At 38.5% G+C, this 27,748-nt stretch overlaps 1 protein-coding gene across 1 annotated transcript in view; it reads right to left on the reverse strand.

Moving 5' to 3' along the window:
* Positions 1-27,748, reverse strand: part of SLC25A21 (solute carrier family 25 member 21) — a 230,130-nt gene that overhangs the window by 93,071 nt on the left and 109,311 nt on the right. The window contains exon 2 of the mRNA XM_088529271.1: positions 16,319-16,367. Coding sequence (XP_088385397.1) covers positions 16,319-16,367 — 49 coding nt within the window. The remainder of the gene's footprint in view (positions 1-16,318; positions 16,368-27,748) is intronic.

Here is a 27,748-nt window from a genome sequence, read left to right on the forward strand (position 1 = left end):
ACAGATCAGAAGTCTATCCAACCGAATATCTAGTTCTTGACAATGGTTATCAGAGAATCATTAGGTGAGCGCACATGAAGATGACAAGTATATACTTCTCTATATACTTCCAGTCCACATATATAGGGACTCAAGTGTTATGTATGTCCCCTTACTTATTTCTATGTCCAACTTTAAATCTTTGGTAAAATACTTGGTATTCCATTTTTCTTGGACTCCATAGCAGAGCTGATTGAAAGAAAACACTCAGTAAAGCCCAGAAAGAGAGGTCTCAGTTTGCTTCCTTCCTTATTCCTCTCTCTCCCTACACTTACTCTTGGCTGGATTGTTCTGTTCTGTATTTACTTTTTTTGTTGTTGTTGTTGTTGAATTAATTTTTGGCTATGTTAGAGAGCTGAATCAGCTGAGTGCAAGGCAGGCATGAGAGGGTACAAGACCTCCTCCTTTTAGCAACCATGAGTTATTATATTTTCTCAGGCTGCAATATGAAATTTCACCCCTAATTACATGTTTCACAGCAAAGTCAACAATTTTTTTGCAGTGTGCAATCACTTATTGTGGTAATAACAGCAAGCAGTTATTGTAATATTGTGCAATTCCGGCAACTGCAGGAATCCCTTACTCATTCAAATTTGGCAACATATTTACACATGAATCAAGTATTGCAAAGCTAATAAATAAGTTCTTTGAAGAACAGGAATTGATTTACCCATGAGTTTAAATGGTTTGATGTCTCTGGCTCGAGGTATTTTTTCATGAAAAGCTGAGCTCATCTAAAACAAAACAAAAAAGTTTCACCCTCAATTCCTCTTCCTCCCATTCCTGTTCCTTTTTGTAGAGTGGTCCTGCCTCTTCCCTTGTGATAGTTCTGGCGTTCATTGAGCCTTTCCGTAACCCTTCCATAAGCAATTTCCTAACTAATCAAAAATATATATTTTTGGTAAATTTCCTCTCGGGATGGTATATAGTATAGGCTCATGGAAAATTACAACAAGATCTACAACTGGTGCTAGGGGAACAGGCAGAGTGTTGCTGATGTGGGGAGAGATATGCACCTCGTCCCTTTCACATCAGTGAACTGCAAAAACTGAAACTTCCCATCTCGTCAGATTGCAAACTAAATTTCAGTATATTCCTAAATATCATGAGATTTTTCATACACTGTTACAAGCCATTATTTGTATAACAAGGCAATTGCAAGCTGTTTCTGTTCTTTTGTATGTTAAATTGTTCAGACAGTAAAACAAGTTGGTGAGAAAGGGAAAAGTGGGAAGGTATATGAAAAGGAAAATGATGCATTACATTGCTTTAGAAAATTCACCTTCCAACGGCTAAATTAGTAAAGTCTTTTAGCTTCCTAACATCTTCCTCCTTACTCCTCCTGAGGTGGGAACTCCAATTGCATCTTTATGGGAATAACACTTTTGTCCACACTAATTGGGCTTAACACTCTAAGAGAAGATGTAATACTATGAAATAGGTGTTACTAGACAATATAGAAAAGTGGCAATCATGTAAATAAAAATTCTTGCTTAGAGATCTAGTAGATTAATTTGTGTATGTACCCTCAGTTAGCTTGAAGTTTTGCATTACAGCTAATGCAAATCGATCTAATGGTATGCAGCCCCTAGAAAGAAATGCTTTTTTGATAGCTTAATTTTCTGACATATCAGCAAGCTGAATCAGCTTACCTTGAAGTTCTCCAATTGTTAGATCTGATACAAGGGAAGTGATGGACCATGTTTCCAACACTAGAGAAGCGAGTTGGTGGTAGGGAATAAGGAACACGACTAGCTCTTCCAGTGTCAGACCATGCTCACATCAGAGTGGGTGCAATATTCTACTCCAGTATAAGTGTCAGTGTATATGCACATGCCTCTCATACCTACCTTCAGTATCAGGTCATCTGCAGTTGCCACCTGAGCTGCCCACTTCCATGCTCTGGTGTCGCCTCTTATGCAGCTGTGGGAGGAGCAAACTCAAGAAATGAAGATGGCCAAAAAGAAACATGACCAGAAAGTGACTAACTGATCAATTCTCCACTGATTCAGCTCCCTGAACTGTCACTGCAGGGCAATTAGGTGTTAAAGGAACAAATGTATTCCCAAAATAACTGAGCTTAAACTCTTGTGAAACCACAACTTCAACTTAAAGGTGCCATTTCTCACTTTTTTTTTTCCTGAGATATAAAAAGTGTCTGAAAAGATTTTTTTTCTTTTTTGATCTTCCTTTCCTAATTTATGTTCCAGTTAGTAATCTCAAAACTATTTAATTTGTTCTTTCCAGTTTGTGGCTGATGCAGTCAGCAAAAGATTTGATGGGACAGTCAACCTCATCTAAAAACTTGCTGCTGTTTAAAGTCACTCTTGCCATGCCAGTTCCCAGTTGTGTTGTCCTTATTCTGCTGTCATGCTCTGACATTTGTCTGATGCTTGTGTTGAGCTGATTCAGCTCACTAACCTGCTAAAAAATGTCTGGCAGTGAAGAGAAAGAGGCTGCTCCTTTTAGCATTACTCTTGGGTTAGTCCAGAGGCCTGTAAAATATGCCTTTCAGAGATTCTGAGGTCAGCCCTGTCACCTTATTTTTCTCCACCTTAGAGACCTCTTGTTTTGGTGCCTTTTAGGAATTAAAATCAAGCAGGAGTAGATGCAACCATGCAAGCCGAAGTTGAAGCAACTTAAATGCAATACCAACTCACTAAGACCTCCGTTTCAGTTCTGCTGCCTGGGTACTTCTGTGTTGTAATTCAGACAGGTTTTTCATGTTCTTTATTGCTTTCAAGGCTGATGAGACATGGACACAATGGGAAAAACAGTGAAAAAAATCTTTAAAGCTTCTCATTCTTTACTGAATGTAAATAAGTAAGAGGGAATATGAACCTTGTGTCACTATCCTAGTGCACTACCTAAACAAATAGGGTGATTGCTAATAGGAAGACTCTTGAATAAAGTCATACAGGATTTTTTTTAAGCCTGGCACTACTTTCTTCAAAGACAAAAATAACATTCCTCATGAGCCACGGATGCTGCTATTTTCTCTTAACATCCCATCCACCATCACAGACAAATGATTGGCCGTGATACAGGTCTCTCTTCCCAGCACAAGGATGTTAGTACATACAGTGCAGAGAAGCCCTTGCAGGTACAAATAATGAAGGCAGAAACTATAGCAAGAAATATTGTTTCCAAAAAGAAATATCCAACTCACCTTCTAGGAGAAACCAAGCTGCTACAGAAGAAATTTAAATCTGAGCAGATGCTAAATCGATAAAATCACATGTAGCACTCAAAAGTGTTTGTTCCTTCTTGCAATTATAGACGCTGAACAACACTGCATGCGTGCGGACACTCCAGCATTTTCTAATCTCTCCCCTGCAGACAAGTAATCAGCAGCCAGTACATAGGGGATTCTCAGGTACCATTTTGTCCCTACTCCAGATTTTGGGAAATGGATAGTAAAGGATAAGGAATGGCAGCACCTTTCATAGTTCCGAGAAGTTAATACTGCTAAGGATCAACAATTCATTACTGCCCATTAGGGACAAGGGGCAGGCAGGAAGGAACTGCACCTCGGAGAGGCACAATTCCTCCTGTGTGCTGCTCTTGGGCTGGTGCCGCTACGCTCTGCCCCTCGCTCAGCTCGGGTTGTAAAAGCACAATCGAACCCGCTGTCTTCCCACCAGGGAGTCATCAGTTTACTACAACATTGCAGCAGTTAAAAACTTGCAAATATTTCCTTAGATTTTTTTTTCCTTTTGCTCTCTTGAGAAATAAATTCAAAAGAAAGCTCTATTGTGCCAAGATTATTTTGGAGATGGTATTTTACTTGCATCCTACTCGACATGAAGACTCTTGTTTCTCAAAACCCCCTCTAGACCTAGAATACACACTGATGCATCTGCAAGTAAAAACATGCAAAAAAAAGCATACTTCATAAAGATATTATCTCTCTTCTTATTTATTTTTAGATTTATTTGGCACCCATTGGCCTAATGCAGTTATTTTAGGGACATACTTAAATACAGCACTAATGGCCAACTTCTCTGAGAGAATTATTGGCATTGCTACATTACATTGTGCTTCCAACATACACAACTTTCTTCTCTTGTGCACATAGCTTCTAAAATAATGCCATGTAGAGAGGTAGGCAATTGCTTTTCTCTTTACTGTAAATGAAGATGTTTTAAAGTGATTTCTGATATTTAAATGATCTCCTACTAGTTTCACAACATGACCAAATACTAATAGAAGTAAATATAGCTTTTGTTATTTTTTTTAAACAAAGTGGTTCCTTGCTTGCTTTATTTTCGGCACGCTCCATCCATGGTTAGAATTCAGGCATGACAGTGGTCTAACCCAAAATTTTTGTCCATGGGTTAGAAATCAGGCATGACCATGGTCTACCCATGAATGTGATCTTAATGTTTTATACCGCTGACAAATCATTAACATCTGCTAATAACTCACCCAGCTGCTTTGTTGGATTGTTTTGAAAAAACCTTATGCACAGCATAGATGTCTCCAACTCACGGCCTATCTAACCTTTCCCAGCTGCTTAATTCTTATTTTAAATATCACTTTAAAATGCAGACGTTTTAAAAACTATCCCATTTCTTTGTCTCCAGACTGCTTTTCTAACTGTGCTAACATCTGTTCACTTCCACTCCCCAATTCCCATTTTAAATACTTATTTTCAGCATGTATTTTTCTTGTAAATAGAATCCCGTGTACTTTCTCACCTCCTAGCCCTCCACTTTCTGTTTTCCTCCCTTGCTCTCATTCCACAATATCCCCCATGGTTTCCTTTCTATCTTTATATTTTAAATGAAGACTTGATTCAGACAGAATATTATTAGAGTTAATTATCTAATCCTAATTTAAGCTTGGAGGAAAGAAAATGAGGGCATGCCATGCATCTACTGTGCCTACAGGGAATAAACAAAGGAAAAGAGGAAAAATGTACGTTAAAAGGGAGCATAGGTAGTTGTAGGGGATGAAATTACATAATGGAAAGTTTCAAATGAACGTTGGAAAAGACTTCCTGGCTGTGAGAACTAGTGGGCTGCACAAGAGCCTCCCAAGAGAAGCAGAGGCAGCTTTTCACCTGGCACACTTTAAAACAGGCTGCCCAAATCCTGTGGTTTGGGGCCAAGCAGCTAAGAGTCAACCCTGGGCATGAAGTCAGGGAGTGCAGAGGCAGAGATGTCTGAAGGAGAGCAGAAGGCCCTCATTCCTCCTTTCTTCCTGCCCTGTTGTCCTGGGAAGGTAGTGGGGAAGAAGAGGACTAGTAGGAGCTACAGAGAAGGGCATTATGCTGGGTCCGTGCTCTGCCTGGAAGCCCAGTGCATGCTGTGGATTTTCCTCCTGGCAACTGGCATGCGAGGAGCAGAGGAAGAGGACAGTCTGATGAACACTGGGAAAGCAGCTCCTGAGGGTGGGTACAGCGGTGCAGGAGGCAAGGTGTGATGGTAACACCTCGTGTGGGAACTGGGGGTTTAGGTACTACTGCCACCCCACGGGACTAAGCTGTATCTAGCTGAGCCATGGATAAAATGCTGGTGGGTTCTGGGAACATTCCTAGTTGCCCTACACCAGTGGATGAAGAGGCAAACAGATCTCCCACCTCCAGAATTAGTAGACCAGATTTATAAATAATGTATAGAACAGTCTATGTTACATGGAAACACTCTGTCAGACGTGTAAGAGGCATGAAGGATGAAGGTAATTTACATAACTCAACAAAGGCACACAATTAAAAGGAGACCTGCATCAAATCTGCAATTTCTTTCATTTACTTAATGTTTAAAGCTTGTTAATCTCTGCTTGTTAATTTTTTTTTTCTACAGCAATAAAGTGAATATCCTTAGATTGTGGTAATCCAAAAAAAAGCCTATTATGATATACTTATATATTTGGAAAGATATACTTACATGAAGATTTTTCAAAGCACATATAATAAACTAATGAAAAATAATTAGAAGCCAAGAGAAAGCTACTATTAAAGCTATTGCTTAAAAGGTATAGAAAGGCAAGCTAAATGGCATAAACATTTATAATGATCCATGGAGAATGTCACAGCTTTATTTTAGCAGCGATCAGTATCTCAGCATCCCAACTCCTCAGTGCTATACCAAAAACCTTAAAACCTTGCCATATCTCCTCTACCTGCTAGTGGTGACAGTAGAAAACCAAGAGATAAATTATGGGAATTCCGTGCTTTATCCTAACATTAGACACGTTTCTCCAATTCAGGATTTAGTCAAATGAGAGCAATTATGTCAGCAGTTTTATATATAGCATAGTATATAGCAATACTATCTTCAATAGTATTTTCTGTACAAACAAGGTTATATTTTCTAGAGTTGTAAGCTTGTCTCCCGCACATGTTCAAAATGTTTCAAGTTTGATTTTGGTCATGAAGATCTGGCCAGTTTATATATACATGCATATGTGGATCATATGTACACACACCTTGAGATACCACAAAGAGAATTGAAGAGATTCTTACTATTTCTTATTTCTTGGGTAGATTCTAACTAGAGAAGTAGCCAAACTCTAAGATGAACACATTTTAGAAAGTTTTAGTCCTAGTCCTAGTCCCTGGTTGTCCTAGTCCTATCCCTTTCCTTCCTTTCCCCATTAGGTAGTGCTATCAAAAAAGAAGCATTTTGTCATATCTACAATGCATGGTACGGTTCTCCCTTCACTTTTACAGTTTTGGAGCTTATTGCCACATCTTCCTGCTCTGCCTGCAAGAGGTCCTATATTATGAAAGGAAATATTTTTATAAAAGAAAGATAAAAACAAAAGAAAAGGGAAAAATAAGTGCTTTCTTGGATTTAAACCAGGAGTGCACAATGTGCAGCCCATGAAATCATAAAATGAAGTCCACATCACCCTCTTGTAACTGCAGCATGAGGACATAGCTAATCAACTGCAGGTTTTTCCACTGCAGGTAAACTTAAACATCAAGCAACTTCTCTTTCTCTATTAAGGAAGATACTGTCCCAGTACAATCAATTGTGTCTGTGTACATTTATTTTTAAAAGATGTAAATATATATATATGCAGATTATAGAAGGGAAACCCTCAGGCTTCTGTTAAATTACAAGTTCTGCCCTTGTTGCCAGGGGATGTTTATATGAAGCTGGTACCTGATCTCAGTAAGTATTGGAAATACAAACACAGAAAGTGTATTGTGCTATTGCATTAGAATGGAAGCAAAAATAAATAAATAAATAAAGGGAATGGAAATAAACTATTCTGGCTCATGGCCCAAACTGGACAAAAAGCAAAACAATGAGCAAAAAATTGTGAAGAGGAAAAATCTATGTTTAAATTTTGCAAATCTCCATGGTCAAAAGGATCACTAGCAGGACAAGTAGTTTTTGAAAAGTCTTTTTGCATGATTTTGATTTGTTCCTAGAGTCAACTGCACAAGCCACCAACTGTAAAGAATTCTACTGTGCTCAAGGTGTGGTAAAAGGACAGATGGAAAGGTGCACCAAAGGTCTTGAAACAAAACCCAGGCTACCTTTTGGAAAGCATTAAGGCCACTCCAAATCAGCTTAGATCCAGCGTAGTTCCAAAAATCCCAAGCACATTACCCAAGCCTATCAGACTGAAAAGAAAATGTGTAAGAAAAGCATCACAGATTTCCTTGTGTCAGTCCTGCTTCCTCCTCATGCATTCTTTCCTCCTTTGCCCTCTGAAGGAAACCTCTCACTTACTTTGTCTCCAGAAAGGTTTGCTCCACCATCTACTACTGGGATTTTGTTCCGTGCTCCTAAAACAGTGCGGCCAGTGCCACGCTGCACAGGCTGCCTCCTCCCTGCCAGGGCGAGGGGCTGGCCAGCTACACACTTGCGCAATGCAGATAGCTAATAAGGAGTCTGCAGTTTTCATTCATTTATTCCCCTAATAACCATGAAAGGATCATTTAAAAGGGAAATAGAGGTTAATATTCTACATTCAGCATGTCAAAGGTGGACATGGGTTATTTGACAGGTGCTAGAAATCATAGAATCACAGAATGCTTAGGGTTGGAAGGGACCTCTAGAGGTCATCTAGTCCAACCCCCCTGCACACGCAGGGTCACCTAGAGCACGTGGCACAGGACTGCGTCCAAACGGGTTTGGAAGATCTCCAGAGAAGGAGACTCCACAACCTCTCTGGGTAGCCTGTTCCAGTGCTCTGTCACCCTCACTCTTAAGAAATTTTTCCTTAAGCTCCTGTGGAACTTTTGATGCTTTAGTTTCTGGACGTTTCCCCTAGTTCTATCGGTGGCCACCACTGAAAAGAGGCCAGCACCATCCTCCTCACTGCCTCCCTTGAAGTACTTATATACACTGATCAGATCCCCTCTCAGCCTTCTCTTCTCCAGGCTGAACAGGCCCAGCTCCCTCAGCCTGTCCTCGTAGGGCAGATGTTCCAGGCCCCTGATCATCCTTGTAGGCCTGCGCTGGAATCTCTCCAGCAGCTTCACATCCCTCTTGTACTGTGGAGCCCAGAACTGGACACAATACTCCAGATGTGGCCTCAGGGCTGAGTAGAGGGGTAGGATCACCTCCCTTGATCTGCTGGAAATGTTCTTCTTAATGCACCCCAAGTGCATTAATTTGTCTTCTTGGCCACGAGGGCACACTGCTGCCGCATGGTCAACTTGTCGTCCACAATGACACCCAGGTCCCTCTCTGCAGAGCTGCTCTCCAGAAGGTCAGTCCCCAGCCTGTACTGGTGTCTGGGGTTATTCCTCCCCAGGTGCAGAACCTTGCACTTGGCCTTGTTGAATTGCATGAGGTTTTTCACCGCCCAGTTGTCCAGTCTGTCCAGGTCCCTCTGGATGGCAGCGCAGCCCTCTGGGGTATCGGCTACTCCTCCCAGTTTCGTATTATCAGCAAACTTGCTGAGGGAGCACTCTGTGCCTTCATCCAGGTCATTCATGAATAAATTGAACAGGGATGGATCAAGGACTGACCCCTGGGGGACCCCGCTAGCTACAGGCCTCCAACTAGGCTCTGCATCGCTGATCACCACCCTCTGAGCTCTGCCATCCAGCCAGTTCCTAATCCACCTCACTGTCCACTCATCTATCCACACTTCCGGAGCTTGCCCAGGAGGATGTTGTGAGGGACGGTGTCAAAAGCCTTGGCGAAGTCGAGATAGACGACATCCACCGCTCTCCCCTTGTCTATCCAGCTGGTCATTCCACCATAGAAGGCTATCAGGTTAGTCGAGCAAGATTTCCCCTTGGTGAATCCATGCTGACTACTCTTGAGCACCTTCTTGTCCTCCATGTGCCTGGAGACAACAGCCAGTATGAGCCGTTCCATCACTTTTCCTGGGACGGAGGTGAGGTTGACTGGCCTGTAGTTGCCTGTGTCCTCCTTCTTGTCTTTTTTGAAGACTGGTGTGACATTGGCCTTCTTCCAGTCCTCTGGCACCTCCCCCATTCTCCAGGATCTTTCAAAGATGATGGAGAGCAGCTTAGCTATGACCTCTGCCAGCTCACGCAGCACTCTGGGGTGCATCCCACCAGGGTGCATGGATCTCCGGGTATCAAGTTTCCTTAGATGCTCTCTGACCCAATCTTCCTCTACCCAGGGCAAGTCTTCCTCTCCCCCAGCTTCTTCTCTTGTCCCTGGGGCCTGGGGCTCTAAAGGGCTGCCCTTGGTAAACACCGAAGCAAAGGCAGCATTCAGCAACTCTGCTTTTTCTGTGTTATTCGTAACCAGGGTGCCCATCCTGTTCACCAGTGGACCCATGTTTTCGCTGATCTTCCTTTTGCTGTTAATGTATTTGAAGAAATTTTTCTTGTTATTTTTAACGTCCCTTGCCAGATTGCGTTCCAACCGCGCCTTAGCTTTCCTTGTCACATCTCTGCATTCCCTGACTACGTTCCTGTATTTCTCCCAGGGGACCTGTCCTTTTTTCCACATTCTGTATACCGCTGCCTTCTGCTTGAGCATTGCCACAAGCTCCCTGCTCATCCATGCAGGTCTCCTGCCCCCTCTGTCTGACTTCTTACACACAGGGATGCACTGTTGCTGGGCGTGGAGGAAGTGCTGCTTGAAAACTAACCAGCTCTCTTGGGCCCCCCTTCCTTCTAGAGCTCTAGACCATGGCATTCTTCTGAGGAGATCTCTGAAGAAGCTAAAGTTGGCCCTCTTGAAGTCCATTGTTGCAAGGCTACTTACAGCCCTGCCTCCTCCTCGTTGGATCCTGAACTCCACCAACTCATGGTCACTGCAGGCGAGGCTACCCCCCACCTTCACATCTCCTACAAGTCCCTCTCTATTCGTCAGCACAAGGTCCAGTAGCCCACCTCTCCTCGTTGGCTCCTCCACAACCTGCATCAAAAAGTTATCGTCGACACTCTCCAGGAACCTCCAGGACTGTTTGTGCCTGGCTATGTTGTCCTTCCAGTTGATGTCAGGGTAGTTGAAGTCCTCCATGAGAACCAGGGCCTGTGACCGTGAGGCAATATTCAGCTGACTATAGAAGGCCTCTTCAACCTCCTCATCCTGGTCAGGTGGCCTGTAGCAGACACCCACCACAGTGTCTCCCACATTAGCCTGCCCTTTAACCCTTATCCACAAGCTCTCAACTTGCTCATCCTCCACTCCCAGGTTGAGCTCCATGCATTCCAGTTGCTCTCTCACATAAAGAGCAACTCCACCACCTCGCCTTCCCAGACTGTCCTTCCTAAAGAGCACATAGCCTTCCATGGCAGCACTCCAGTCGTGCGAGCTATCCCACCATGTCTCTGTGATTCCAATGAGATCATGACGCTGGGACCGCACACAGATCTCCAGTTCATCCTGCTTATTCCCCATGCTTCATGCATTGGTGTACAGACATTTGAGGGAAGTAACGGAGCCCGCGGGTTTCCCAGGAGGGGTGAAAGAGGACCCTCTGTGATCATTTCCTATCCTCACTTCCCCACTACCATACTCCCGCTAGAAGCCATCTGACCTTGGCTGTGTGGTACTGTTCGCCGTGTCTGTGTGACACTTCCCTTCCCCCTTCTCGTCTAGTTTAAAGCCCTCCTAACCAGGTTGGCCAGTCTTTTGGCAGAGACGTGTGCCCCTCTTGCTGAGGTGGTTCCCATCATTCCTCACTAGCTGGTGGTCAAAAAACAGAGTCCCATGGTCATAGAAGCCAAAACCCCGTTGCCAAGTCCAGCAGAGCAACATCCAACACGGATCCAAAAATCCAACACAGTTACAGTTCACAAGTAAATCTAAAGATTGAGGGTAGTTTTTGTAGGGCCAGTGAAATGGCAAAGATAACATGTAAAGTAAAGCACAGTAGCATCATGCCAGTTCTGTCAAATGGAATTGAATATTTAATGAGATTTCAAGTGTTTAAAAAAGCACCTCTTATTCATAAAAATATACAGTATATACACAGAATGCTCAAAACAATCCATTTGACCACTTTCCACATACAGAATCATCATTAAAAAATTATCAGGGGAAAACTTGAGAAAAGAGATCCAACAGTCTGTTTTAATGATGCACAAATTCAGATGCTGCAAGAGTAGGGATATGATTATTCCAAAATCATAAATTCTAAAATCATACCTGTTTGAAATAGGTACTATTAAGCACTACTTAGCAGTATCACACATAGTATCACAGTAAGAGATGATGAAAATGCATTTCTATGGGTCTTTTTATCCCAAAGGATCTCAACAGTCTTCAAATATGTACATATGGTGTGCCTATAAATATCCAAAAAAAAAAAAAAAATAGAGGAACAGAAATCACTTTGACCAGTACTGCAAATCAGAGCATCTGTTTAACAGTGCACATCAATACTGTTCTTTAATTCAAGGAAGGATTTAAATTGGAATAGTATATCTAGCTGGAATTATTAGCCCACGTGCCCTTATTAATTCCTAACAGATTGTATGAAGAAGGAAAACAAAGGGCAAATTACAGAGCCCTGGATCATATCCACATCTAAATTACTGTAAACTTAAGATAAGTTCTTATTATATACAACTTGGAATGAAGGATCTGTAAAGAAATATTCAAACTATTTAAATGCTGAACTTTAAATACCAAAAACAGAGTATCAGCTAGAATGCACACAGACCCTAGGAGCGATTGTGCCGAAGGCCACTGATAAATCAAGTAAGACTAATCCCAGAGAAAAGCCTTGACATTTGGTTGAAACAAGAACATTAACTTGAGTTGGTCAGGGATTATTTTTACCAGTCTTTTTTGCTTCTCAAATAATAATAATAAAAATTCTCAGGAAAGGATAAGTTTCACTATTTTTTTTTTATATTTTCTAGATAATAAAGGATATTGCATTCTACATTTTTAATCCAACATGTTTGTTTTCCTGATTCAAAATAATTTTTCATTTCAAAAAGATTGAAATTGAAGTGAAAACTTCCAAAAATCAAAATGAGTTAAATTGTTTCATTGGCTAAAACCCATTGTTTTTTTAACAGTCTTCTGAGAGTTCAGCTTTTCATTCCAATTCAGTATCATTTGGTATCCTGATAATTTTCCCAGGAAAGAAAGACTATTTTCTGCTTAAGCTATTACAAATCTAACTAGAGCAGTTTGTATAGAGTAACAGCAACTTAACACAGCCTGATGTGAACTAAGCACAGTATGATCTTTTGGAAATGGCAACATGTGTAAGGACAATGAATCCTTCTTTAAACTAAGAGGTTTTTTTTTGTTTCCGCAGAAAGAGATTCCACTACTGCTCACTTAAACAAAAAAGATCAGAAATCAAAGGAATTAATGATATAAAGGAAGTAGTTATTTCAAAACAACAGATGGAATGAGATCGGAAACACATGTAGTAGGCTGAACTTTTCTACTATGATGAAGATGACAAAAATTGGAACAAAGGAAGAAAATGGGCAAACACACACAAAAATTAGCAGAATGGTTGTAGAAATGAGTGTGCAGTACAGAGTCCAAACCTGCATTTAGATATTAAATTATTTTCTAAATTCATGGCTTTAGATCCATGATGTTGGTCTGGATTACTGCAGAGTGACAAAATGTAAAATCTACACAATGACTAGATGAAAAAAATCTCAAAACTTGCTGAGAATTCTTGGCTTCATTTTCTTAATGCTGTTATTCTGCATTGAACAAAAGATAGAAAGACAGTTTTTAATCACATAAAGATTCCACTTCCTTAAAGTGGAAGCAACATGGATCGCATCCTCCGCAGATCCTGCAAAAGTGGAAATAGGGAGATCAAATAGACTGAACAGAAAAATAAGTTGAATCCCTTTTTAAAAGGGTATAGAATTTACTTTATTCTCCTGAGAAATTGAAAGAAAAAATTTTGAAAGAATGGCTCCTGGCTTTTCTCTTGGTCATTGCTTTCCAGATTGCACACAGCCCTCCCAATATGAGGCTGTGTTACAAGGGCACAATTATATCTGAAAATCAATTTGATTATTAAAATAAAGAATAAAAATACTCAAATGCATCTAGAGTTTGATTTAACCAGAGAAGCATGAAAACATTCTGTTGAATATATACTTAATTTCTTATACTTAATTTCTTATATAATCTCCTGATGATTATCTTGACACAATAATAAACTAGACTTTCTGTAAGTCCCTTTATATTGTAGTTGGTTTAGGATAATATTTAGCCACTCTTCAAATATATTGTCAGAAAGTAAAGAAAAAAAATTAATTTAATTTAATTTAAATTAAATTTAAATTTAAAAATGAACTAACAATCAATAAAGAACTGGAGCATACAGAATCACAGACTCTCAGAATGGTTGAGGTTGGAAGGGATCTCTAGAGATCATCTAGTCCAACCACCCTGCTCAAGCAGGGACACTTAGAGCCCGTGGCATAGGGATGCCAATCCAGGTGGGTTTTGAAGATTTCCGGAGAGGGAGACTCCACGACCTCTCTGGGCAGCCTGTTCCAGCGCTCTGACACCCTCAAAGGAAAGAAGTTCTTCCTCACATGGAGATGGAACTTCCTGGGTTTCAACTTGTACCCATTATCCCTTGTCCTATCACTGGCCACCACCGAGAAGAGTTTGGCCTCATCCTCCCTACATTCGCCCCTCAGGTACTTCTACATATTGATCAGATCTACTCTCAGCTTTCTCTTCTCTAGGCTAAGCAGGCCCAGCTCGCTTAGTCTTTCCTCATAAGATGGATGCTCCAGTCCCTTAATCATCTACGCTGGACCCTCTCCAGAAGCTCCATGCCTCTCTTGTACTGTGGAGCCCAGAACTGCACACAATACTCCAGATGCGGCCTCACCAGAGCTGAGCAGACGGGCAGGACCCCCTCCCTCAACCTGCTCGCAACACTCCTCCTGGTGCAGGCCAAGATCCCATTGGCTTTCTTGACCATGAGGGCACATTGCTGAGTCATGGTTAACTTGTTGTCAACCAGACCCCTCTCTGCAGAGCTTGTCTACAGCTTATAAAACCCCTTTTCTATATGTACTGTCCCCTCCCCATGCCCCAAACATACTATGAATAAACGAGCTTAGTATTTTTACTGCAGAAAAATAGAAAATTACTAAACACAGCAAATATATTGCAAAATGTTGTCACAAAAGAGCCAAATAATTTTCCAGGGTTTCAAAATCTCAGAGAGGAACTTTCTTTTCTCCATTTTTTTTTTTTATTAAAAACATACGCAAAAACCATAACAACCAAGCAGTGATTCTGAGCTACACATCCACTAGATGTGAGCCTCTGGCATCTTCCCTAAGCTCCTCAGACTGCTAACTTAGATCAAATAAAGTTTCACTAATTGAAAAGGCCACAGAACTAAACACATGATTTGTAGAAAGAAATACAGAAAATTCAAAGTGACATAAAAATTAAGGAATAAATGGTGCTTTTATGAATCCTTTTACTTTGGCATATGCAACAAGCCAAATAGCTGAAAGTAATTAAGAAATGATGAATTATCAATACTATGTTGAAGAAGAGCGAGTGCAGTGAGAAGAAACGCTTATAAGAAAATGCAACAACAAAGAAAATGTGTTAGAAAACTTTCTTAATGCAAAGTTTATAATTAAGACTGTGTTTCATTTGAACTTCTCCAAAACCACCTCATAAAGAATTATCTGCTCTAGTAGTTTTGACAGTTTTGGACGATGACTGGTGCTGACTTGGTGTTAGGAATATGGCACAGAATGCTAGATCAGGCAAAAGTATGTTCCATTCTTGGTTTGCCATTGGTTTACAAAATATAATTATTTGCAAGTACTAACACATGCTAGCATCATCAAGAGAATTATTGCAAAATCTGTGCTGTATCTCTGACTATACTTGCAACAGCAGGGCACAGGAACACTAACACCTTGACGCTTTTCATCTCTACTTCATCCCATTGATCATGCTAGGAAAAATAACGTGCAAGTATCTCCTGAATCCACAGAGTTACAGTCCAGTCAATAGAAGAGTTGAAGAAATTTGCCTAGTGGATTTTTAGTTGATTCATCCCCTTGGTTTAACCATTAATTTCAACCAGATTTCCCCCCCCACAAATACTGTTCTTTTATGTCTTTCTGCTTTCTTCTTTAATTCCAATGTTTATGGACTCAGGTTTCATATTTAAAGGGTTCCTAATTTTTATTACTATTTTTATACTGATACGACTTTGTAAATATACCATTTAATGCTTTCCCTTCCCAGATCTCAGGTATGATTAGTATTTGAAGTATTAGAAATACGAAGAACAAAGAAACAAACAAACAGGAAAATATGGAATAGAAATGAAGAAATCACTCACTTTTGAATAAAGATATAAAACCTAAAAAGCTCAGAAAAATGCCAGAGTATTCAAGATACAACACAGCTATTTTCCCTGCTCAGTGAATAACATATCAAGACAAAAATCACAGGATCAAATTTTCCAAATCACTTCATCTATACTCACATAAAAACAAACATGCAGAATAGAAATAGGGACAAAAATTCCTCTCATCAGGTCTAAAAAATCTGTGAAAATGATTTTGAAAGTATTTTCCTGTTACATATAAACGCAGATGATAAATATAGTAATCAAATTTAACTATAGCCATCTTTATATAATAGAATTGCCTTACAATGCAAAAATATATATTTCATAAAACACATTCACCACCTTTGGATGACCTCTAATCAAACATGTGTCATGCTATTGAAATTCCATCTGTCAAATGCTGTTAGAAAAAGGTAAGTAAATATAAATGCCATTAAAGGCAGAAGTTATCTTACTTGGAGAAGTTCTAACATATTGTTTTTTTGACAGCTCCTAATTTGGACATCATCCAGTGTCAACAAAACCTGTTGAAGCAGAATCTTACCTTGTTTTCACTACATCAAGGGGATGCATCAGGCAAATTTCTACAAGACCTAAAAAAGAATTTAAAAAGACTTAATAAATTTTTGTACAAGCAGCAGTTTAATTTTCAATGATTCATTAGATATTCAAGTTTGAAAAGCAAGTAAAAAACCAAAACTTGTATTGATGATACACTACTTACATAGCTCATATAATAAATATATTCTTCTGCATTGTATTCTTGCAGTCACAGGGATTTTAGACTACAAACTAAGCAATTGTGGTTGTCGACTGCGGTGGTTGGGTATGCGAGGATATAAGCTGTGTGATCATATTAGTCATTTGCTCAGTTTTCTGACTTAGGAACACCAGGAACATTTGACTGGCATCACAAATAGATATATTAAGTCCTGATGAAAGTGAAGGGTGTTCAGGTTAGCACTGACTTCTTTGCCATATAAGACTAATCTCTAGCGATACCATGATGCGATACAGTACTGAAGGTTCAGAACAACTTCCTGTTAAAACTATAGCTAACTCTTGAGCTGGTTATTCAAGTCTCACCCTTACTGGTCCTTCACCCTGTTCTAGCACTTCCTTGTGTGAACACTCTCATGAGAAGCACCAGCTTCTCCTCTTCCCACTCCTCTTGCACCTGCTAAGTTCACTTGTGCTGGGGACTTCCCAAGTCCAAGAAGGGAGAGTGTGAGCTATAAGAGGTCTAGAAAATCCCTGACATCCCTCCCTGACTTGAAAATTGGTCCTGTCACTTTCTTCCATTCACCTGCCATCTCATCCAAAATCCAGAAGTTTGCTACAAGGTAAAGATACTTAGGGCTACAAGGTAAAGATCACAATTACAGAAAAAAAAAAAAAAAGTATATTCTTGAGATTTGGCAATAAAAAGAAGATAAAAACAATTACGATAATTTTACTGGTTTTGGAATATGAGAAAATATGTTAAGTGCATGTTCAAAACACTAGATCATCATGTTTTTGAACTTGCTATACTCGTTTTATTCAGAGTAATTAATGTAATGCTATAAGAGGGAAAAACAGATTCTGGACAGGATTATAAGGATTATAATGATCAAATCTGTTTTACACATTTCTTATCTTATTAATAATAAACACAAACAATTTCTAATACAGATTGTGTCTTCTAGTGATGCATGGTTGAATTTCAAAAAAAAAAATCTTAAAATGTATCTTGTATCTTAATTCAGGAAAGCATTCTTACTCAAGTATCTGCAAATGTCCTTCTTCATGTATACCATAGTGTTCCACTGAAATTAAGCACACGCTTGTGCTTTTCTTATTCAAATACCACCGTCTTAAGATCCAGATCATGTTCTCTTCTTATCTCAGTAGCACAGACTATGACCAAGTTTGATGTTAGCAGCCTCTAACACCTAAATCAACTTATTTCATGATAACACATCCAACCAAGCAAGACAGAAAATTATTCTGACAAAGAAGCAAGAACCCATTTTGCAACACTCTGCCCACAAACTATTGAATCAATGTAATTTGCACTTTGGCCTCACTCTTCAGTCTTGATGGAGGAAGATTATCAATCAACATGCAGGAAGCAGACTCTGCCTGGATGGAACATACCTATGAACTACCTAAATGACTCATGACATTAGATGGTGCACAATTTTATGGCACAAATTTAGGCTTTCATCATCTCAAATATGCACAGGTATTTAAATGCAGCATGCGGAAATATGCTTCTGCATAGAGATCAATTAAACATCTGATAATTGTATATATTTTTTAAAATTCATGTAACAGGAACATATCCTTACTCATGATGTTTAATTGCCAACATGATGTTGTATGTGGCCTAAATTAGATCATGTTAACTTTTATCTTTATACATCTTTTCTCTATATATATTTGTTTTAGAATATTACAAAAGAGCTGTATTTGAAGATCAATAGCTTATATACTTCCATAGCATACCATCTGTTGAACCTTAGGTCGAAAGAGAATTTCTGTCTCAAATATTATTTCCAAGAACCTGACTTTCCAACAAGTCCTACTTTTGGGTCATAAAGACTAAAAAATCATCCTACTTCTCTGTCACTATACTCTTTACATATAATGCTTTCAGAAAATACAAAATTAGCCAATATCCCTCTTATCCTATCTATTTTAACTGTTTTTCAATGACTCTATCAATTTAATATTCAAACTCTGTTTTATCATATTTTCTTTCTTCTCTACTTAAGCTTGCATTTGTTTTTCCATTCTGGAAAATAAGGGAACAAAATAGGTGACACAAGCCATAGAGTATTAACATTAGTCATTTAGAATAATGCAACTGAAATTGTTTTAATTGTGTTTTTTTTTCTAGAAAGCAAGGACTGTAGCTGTTATTTCTGAACAGGTACATTTATCACTGTACTTGCATTAATTATTGCCCAGGAATGACTTATATTTTACTAAAATAAGGACCACATCACTTGTCACGTAAGGGAACACAGACCATAACTTTTCTATCCTGACTCTGTCCCAAAACCTATAAACTACTCCACAGCTGCCAACAGGTGCTTTACAAGTGGAGCAGCAGTGGAGTGTTTCAGTGCTGGCAGGGGGCACAGTCTATGAGCTTTTTCCTTTCCAACCACCCTCCTTTTCCAACCTCTCCTCTCCTTCCCCCCAGCCTCAATTTTTTGATCTTTTATTCCATCTTGTTTTGGCAGATACAGCCTACAGTAGGGGGCCAAGTATTGGGCCAGGAGGTTGTTCACCCTATTCTGTTTTTGTAGCATTAATGTCCATTTTGGGAGAAAACTGTACAGTGCCAGAATTTGGCTCTATTTTCTTGGTCCTCATAGGACAATTTTTAATTCGGGCATTTTTCCAGCAATTGAATCAGATGAATTCCGAGTTCTTTGGCAAGAAATCTGTTTTGATAACTTCAGGATTCTATTGGTTATCTGCCCTTCTCAATCTTTCCTTTGTCTCATCATTTAATTATGCACTAGGTTTTAAACGGTGTATAGATACTTGATTTCACCAGACACAACTCTTCAAAAGATGCTGGGATTATTACACAGTGCTCCAAAGAGCACCAAAGGAGCACAAACTGTGCAAGATGCTAATGGAACAGCTACAAACACAAGCTACATTTTTCCATCTACTATAGTAGTCATGCAGATCATTACAACATCCTACTTGATAGACTGCCCAGAGAGTATGGTGGCCCTACTAAATTACAAGCACTCTGAGATGTGCCCAGTAAAATAAAACATATTGCTGTTGCTTAAGCTAATGTTCATCAGCTTTGTAAAGGCAATTAGCAGTATGAAAATCCAATCTGCTAGGCAGGCAATCCCACAGTGCTATATATTTTTGGTTGCCACACTCTGAAGACTACTGTTTACTGGCTCTATTTTCATAACATAGTTAACATAGCTACAGACAGATTGCCCAAAAACATATTCTAATCGTCCCATTGGGTTGTCTTGGTGATGTCATATGTGAGCTAACCAAAAGTGATTTATGATGGTCTAATTATGTTTAAAATAACTCAGATCCACTCACTGAATAAGAGCCTGAATGAAATATAAGAAAGAACAATTAATAGGTCAGTCCACAATTTGTTCTTTCTGGGTGGGAAAAGATTCCTTGTGAAAACTGGATGCTAAACATAAACTAAGACATAATTAAAATTTGTGAATAGAAGAAACTGCTAACCATCATTGCTGACACCCTTGGAGTGCACACAAGTGGAATATCAACAACCAAGAGGCTTCCAGGCTTCTACTATATAAAAACATTTTGTGGATTAACTAAATCCCCAGAGAGAAGAAAATGACAGAAAATACTGACCCCCAAACCAACCTTTCTCACTAGAGCACTTTTTTTTTGTTTTTATTAGGATTCTTTTACCATTATGGATTATGCTACATAGCCTTGTGCAAGTTAAATTTGTACTTAAAATTTCAAACTGACCATCTTCAATACGTATGTCTTTTCAAAGTAAACATTCTGGTGACTGCTGATATTTTGGGTTTCCCTGGTCTTTGTTCTTCTATTCCATCACACTCACAAATCTTGCATCAATAATCATAAAACATGACACTACAACTCTGAAAAACACTCTGATCATCCATTTGGTCACAGCCAGAACTTTGAGATATCAGTAGCACAGGAGTATAACTCCCCTTATCTCCTCTCGTGTTTCCACACCTACTCCAATACTGAAGAGGGAGAAACAGTAAGAAATCTAGCTAATAGCACTTGCTAAATAGCATAAGTAAAAAGTAGAATTATGAGATAAATTCTTGCCTTCTGTTCCTCTTAGACCCTCAAAGCCATGACTTGAAAAGCGTGAAGGGCCTGCAATATACCCTGATTTACCCTGCAAAGAAACCTTCGCAATTTACCCACTACACCCTGAAAGGGTGCTCCAACACAGACCCAAGAGATCTGGAGCATGATCCATGTATGTTAGTTTTGACAACCCCCTTCACAGCACAGGAGTCATTATGCACCCTCCTCCCCTTGTGTTACTCATTTCCCTGGAATAACATAGTCACTGGAGAAACACAACAGAAAGGAGAGTGGTCATAGAAAATGTAGCAATAAACACGTTAGGCAGTGTATATTGTATAGCTGGAACTGCATGTATTTATTTTGGCTTTTATATAGATATAGTTACAATGTAAGAAATGTAATAAATATTTTATGTGTACCATGCATTTCCTTCTGAGAATATATGTCTGACAGAAAAATTCTTGTGCTGATCTTTGTATCCTAATGAAAACACAAGTTTTCTTCTTAATTCGGTTTGTCTGTTGGCTAAGACACTTTGTTTGAAGAGCACTCTCCGAAGTGTGGAACATCTCCCTGACTGTAATAGCATTGTTTGAAGAACAACCAACGCCTGGATGAAAGTGTCTCGGCAATCGATAGCACGAGTCCTTATCTGTTCTATGGGTACATCTTTCTTGGAAAAGACCACAAAATGCCAGGTTCACCATGAGATAAACAGCAGCCAAAGCCCACTCCTTTCCTAGGGACACAGTCATGTTGTGCCCTTCCCAGTTTGCACTACGTGCTAAGTAGGCTCCAAGGAAAACTGCACCGCAATGTACTGAACACGCTGGAAAAGATCTATGTTTTAGCCCTCACTTAGGAAAGGGACACTTATTTTAACTCTTACCCAGGATTCTATTTAGCAGCATGGCATCGGATTAACTAATGGGACTCTGGAGTTCCTGGAAAACATTAATTAATCGTTTAGCTAATGAGCCAAATCAATGCTTTCCTTAGAAAATGTGGAGAAATGGAAAGTTACTCCAAAAAATACTCCATAATGGCAATACAACATTCATGAGTCATTCTTCCTTAGAGACCTTGTCTACACTGAGAAAATATACTAGAAAACAGGTTAATTAAACAAGATGTTGAAAATGATTTTTCCCTTGGTGTGGACAAGGATGTCTGTGTTTAAAAATGTGTTGGTTGCTCATGATTAATCCCCAGAGGAGCTCTGGATTTACCATCGTTACCTAATGTAATTTAGAAGAAGGCTTTTGCCTGCCTACAGGAGGAGCTGGGTCATGCTCAACATCATCTTAGGTAACAGGGTTTCCGTAATAGATGCATCCTGTCAATACAGACTTTTTATCTGGAAACTGAAGAATACTGGGATGGGGAAGAGGGATAACCTGGCTTTCAAACAACACATGACTCAAGCAGCAGCAGGAAATTTCTGATATTTGTCTTGTAGCACTTTTGCTGTAACCAGTCTGAATCTGCTGGTACAGTGTTCTTAGACTTCCCTTTGCAAAAACAGGTCATCTTGCCCTGTTGAATTCATACTGGCTCCTTGACTGTAGAACAAATTAACCTTTTACCCATCAAGGTTTCAAGCAAAAGTTATACCGAAGTACTGGAGAATCAGGACTCCAAGGCACACAGTCCAGATAGGAAGGAGACAGGAGCTGTAAAAGAGCATTTTGGGCAGGAGGCCATTTAGCCTGGCTGCCCCTCAGCTGTAAAATCCCCTTCAACTTTTGAGGTCCCAATCCACAGACTCAGAAATGTGCTCTTGCTGAACACTACACCAGACAGTTTAAACTGCTCATCATCAGTGCTGACACTGCTTAGCTAATATCTGCACGATTTTGCTGCTCCCTTCTCAGCTAAAGAAAGCATAAGATACATTATTATTACCAGATGGTACACTGTTCACTTCTGCTGCAAATAAAGGAGAACAGTAATTATATCCTATTATTTTTACTGAGCTTGAAAATTGGGATAAAGCAGTTAACTGAATAAAGAGAGAAAATGGCATGGATCTTCTAAAATAGTTATGGAAGAAATAAAAGATACTCAGAACTAAGTTGTCATTATACCTGGGCACATATGCATGAATATATTAATAGCTTTTCAAAGGACAAATTTTGCCTTGGAATACCATATACATATACAAGTAGCTAGAGATTATTACAGCAATAAATCAGCACTTGCAATGCTGTATTTGTGAATACAAATGTATTGGAAAGATCTTAGTCTTTTTCTTGATTTCCTATTTACTTAGTCAAATAATTATCTTAAAAAACTAGGCTTATTCATATGTTTTGGTTTCCTTTCTGACTTATTTTTATTGAGTCTTTAAACAGAAGATAAATGCTCCCATCAAGCTATTGCAATTCCCTCTCTCAGCAATTCTACCAGGCTACCACCAGCTCTGCAGACTTTTTTTCCCCTATTGCACAGTCAAGGTGATATATGTAGAATTAATGTGAGTAAAATAGGTCCAGGTGTGCTATCTTTAGCGGAATTTTGTAATAATTTACCAAGATATTTCTTACTTTTGGGCAAAAACATCTAGCTATAATGCTGAAAGTATATATTCTAAATTTACTACAAATATATTCATTGTTTTTCACAATGTTTTTGGCACAATCAGCCAAATTACTATATTATGGTCATGCTGCCAGTAGTAACCACATCTTTATGCTTACTGTTGCCTAGAATATAGTCCAGGGAATCTTATAATGTGCTTCATTAAAAAAAAAAAAAAAAAAAACAACCAAACAACAACAACAACAAACCTCTTCCAGGTTAATTTGAAATCTTTCTTACTTATTTTAAAATGACCAAGTTAAATCTTTGCTTCACAAGCTTGCCAACCTGATGAACTTTAAGACCCTGACTTTACTGCTGAAAAGAATAAAAATGCTTATATATCTGCCACTGTAACATCTATGACTATTCAAAGGATTAAATGAGTTAGAAATTATGTACAGTTATACGTCTTTACGCTCAGGAAAAATCAAAGGCTAATCACAGAGGATCTCTTATTGCATTCACATTTTTTTTTCAAAGAAAAGCTCCAGATTCTACTAGTATGTGGCACTTGCACAAGAAAGCAAGGTTACATGCCATCTAGAAATGTTTTTTGTAAGAATGATGCGATTTATGGCACAGTCAAAAAGACAGTCAACAGACAGTCAACATGAGTATATTTAAAATTCTTAACTTTTCACACCTTGACTTAATTAAAAATATATATATTTGTCTCATTGCTGTAACACAATGGAGAGTTTCATTAGGCAATCAAACATATGCAACATTTAGGTACTGAAACAAAAGATAACAGTGGAGAACAGTTGAAAATTCTCAATGATACACTCCTTGCTCACGTCTTGTAAATTGTTGGAGGCCCTCAGAAGGAACAAGGACGCATCCAGATAAGAAAATGAAATAATCTTAGAAATGAAATAATCTTTAGAAACTTACACTATGTAAGTTTTTTAAAGTTTCTAAAAAGTACCTAAAGGTAATAACCTGCATCTCCAGAGTCTACCACTTGGGATGTTACTGAAATTTGCTCCACCTTAATTTGCATTTCAATTCTCATTTACCAAATACAAAGTAAAAATATTTTATGAAAAAAAAGCTTAGATATATTTATATTTCTGTGAAAAAGAACTGTTCCCAAAATGATTATCAATAGAGTTTCTTATAAAAGTAAAGTTGGATTTTTTTTTCTTTATTCAGTCTTTCTATGTCCTTTACTGATCTTGTATTGACACTAAGGCTTTGATTTAAAAAATGTGTGCAATTTACAAAATTAAGTGTCTTCTGAGTATCCAGACTCAAGTGAAAAGCTATATATCATGGAAATTTTCCATAAATTCTTCAGCAAGTATTACATACTACTATGTCACTCACAGATGACATATTCTCTCTATTACGTGTGCCTGAAAGGAAGTTTTTTAAAACATGATTGAAGGGAATAGGGAGGTCAGCACTGGGCTACACTATGTATGTGTCACTACAGCTTTAGATATTTCAATGCATATTGAATCAATATTCCTGCAAAGAAAACGTGCAACGTATATTTTCTTTGCCATTATAGTAAAATGCTCCTCAATAAACCTGTTTTCATAAGAAGTTTGCCCACTCACATGTCCCAGAGCTGCTGTAATCTTCACTGCTAATGCTGATCTAAGAGCAAGGACATTATTCTATTTCTTGACACATTAAAAGTTCTCTAATGAATAAAGCAAACAGCTTATGGCTGCTTGGACTGTCACTTGATTGCCCCTAAGGGCTTTAATGTCTTTAAAATAGGTCTCCTAGTTTGTATTTAACTACCTTGTCCACAAAGGTCTGAGGGGCAGAGCAGATCAAAGATGTGCTGGAAACATAAAAAACAGCTGTCCTTCATTTACCTTTAATTAGCTACATCTGACCAGATTCTTTATGGCCTCTTTGTCACACATTCAGCAAGTCTATAAGCCTTATGATCTGTGCTTAAGGATCATATCATTACATGAGCTTCAAGAAAATTTAAATTATTAAACAAAGGACTTGGAAAAAAACAAACAAACAAAAAGAAAACTTTGGTCTCATGATGGAACTACTACTTGAGGAAATAGCATGTTGATTTATTTGCAAATGTTACAAATTGCTCGGTATTTGGAAAATTAAAATTGAATAGTTCCTGAATTTAGATTAAGTTATTCGTGTTTGTTTTCACACTATGCATCATTGCCATCAATAAGCATCACACACAAATTAACTGTAACCAGCAAAGCTTGAACCACATTGAGAAATATTCAGATCTACTAACACTCCTCCCAAGTTTGTCAGCCCTGCCTTCATTGCTTTAAATTTAAAGAATGTGGTCAAAGGAAGATGATTAAACATTCACATTGATTAAATAATTCCCACGTGTAGGTTTTATATTTGAAAAAGGCATATATCCCATGATGCTAATGCATCATTATGACACAAGGACTATGAGATATTTCTAAAGAAAGCCACATATCTGCACTTTTCAGCACCCTTTTGACATAGATCCCGTTACTTAGAGGTCTCTCAGCAAAGAAAGCACACCAGTAAGGAGAAAATCGGGTCACCGCCACAGTACCAATACTTGTACATTATAGCCCAGTAGCCAGAGCTGCATTAAGTATCTGTAGTACCACCATGCCCTTAAAGAATGAGGAAGTTCTTTAACACAGCTGATAGACAACATGTTAAATGACACAGTTATCAATACTTAGGCACACATGACATTCTACAAAGCCACTGTGATGGATAGAGAGGTCCTCTTTGAATTCTCTGGATTTTGGTTTAGACTCATGAAAGTCATGAGTGATCAGCTGAAAACAGGTGAAACTTCATCCTTTGATAATTTTGTTTCCTTTGATAAAAGTTACATGAACAACCGTTTTGAAAAGTGATGCTGCAGCCTAAATTACCCCTTGATCTCTTTATGTATAAAATTTATAACCTATTTGTCAAGCAAGAACTTATGCTTTTCCAACCCGCCAACATTTTAGTCTTTACTAAGAAAGTTTTAACTACTCACATCTCTAAAGAGGTTAGCATACTTTCAAAGACAGCAGTGGTGAGGAACATAAACAGTCAAGCAGCCTGGCAAAACGTATGTGCAATAGCAAGCATGCAGGTATGGGTAGAAGCTGAATTCTGTTCTTCCAGAAATGGCCACTCTGCACTATGCAGTTGCCAGATGTTACTGATTATTAAATAATGGTTACTGACACATGCATTTTTCAACTATCTTCAGTAACACCAACATAATGACAAAATGAACAATCTAGGCTCATGTAGAAGGAAGTGACAATATCAGCTCTAGTTCAGGTGAAGAGAGCAAATATAAACGGCATAGTAATGCTGGAGGTGTAATACAGAAATGTTTATTTATGATAGATTACTCCATGTTAGCCTGAAAATATTTTTTTTTTTGATTGGGGCATTCCTGAAGCCCAAAATATAGGCCTGGGAGAACTCAGTACACAAAACCACTTTTTTATACAAAATCACTTTTTTACAGAAAAAAATCACGTTTTTTTTTCACAAAATCTTTTTCTTTTTTTTTTTTCAGTTAGAGAATTAGAAAACATTGAGAGGCCAAACGCAACCTTTTTCTTCAAAAGTGTGCTTTCAAAACTCAATATCTAAAAATTATCCAGATAAAATTTTTGGTCAAAAAGTAGAAGAGTAACTTTTATCATAAACAGCAGGATTGTCCACACACCTACTGCTAGATTTGCATTCAAAATGACTCTTCAATATAATTGGTAGGGCCTAAGACTCTTGGACACATGGCAAGACACTGCTACTTTACTAACTACCTAATCATTTATACAACTTGAAACAACTGCAATATAAGAAATGTAAAGCACCGTGCTTCAGAACAGATGCCAAACAATGACAACAGAAAGTCAAAATGCAAAAAAATGTAATGTAGACTCTCTTACACCTGAGGTGAGCTGACTACACACCAAAAGACAAGCTGCCTTAGAATGAATCTCTCCCTCATCTTCCTCTTAAACCTTTTATAACAAGAATAATAATTTCCTGTTGGCATTTTTTTTCTCGTGATCTGTTAGTAATATTTTACCCAAAATATAGCCAAGAATGAATATTAAAAATTTACATGTGACGCATAGAAGCACAATACATGACAATGAATTTGCCTTCTAAATTACCTGCATGTTGTACACAGAAATACATAAAGCTTGCCAAAACTAGTAGGTAATTTGCCATCTGGGGAAAGTTTAGTTTCTGGAGCATGAGAGAACAGACCACAAATAAAATCAATGAGTTATTAAATTATAATGAGATGTAGATTTGAACAATTGTTGTATTTTAACATTTTGCATTTTTGTCCATCTTAGTTTTGTTAAGTATCCCTACTGCAATATCTTGACTAATCTGTATTTGAGTGAATTTTCTGAAAAGGATGTGGATCATAACGAGATAGTACGAACAGCTTTTTTCTAAGTTCTCCACTAATCCATTCCAAGATAAACTGAACAATCCCTTAGTTTTGCACTGGCTGTGCGAAACAACTCCAAAGCTGGAAGCTTAACCATCTTAGCTTAACCAAACTTAACCATCTTTAGTTCCCTGTTTAGTGAAAACATATTTATATCACAATCCATGA

The sequence above is a fragment of the Tinamus guttatus genome, unplaced genomic scaffold (genome assembly GCF_059628265.1).
Source record: "Tinamus guttatus ecotype Peru unplaced genomic scaffold, ASM5962826v1 Tinamus_guttatus_pri_ptg000327l, whole genome shotgun sequence".
Taxonomy (NCBI): Eukaryota; Metazoa; Chordata; class Aves; order Tinamiformes; family Tinamidae; genus Tinamus; species Tinamus guttatus.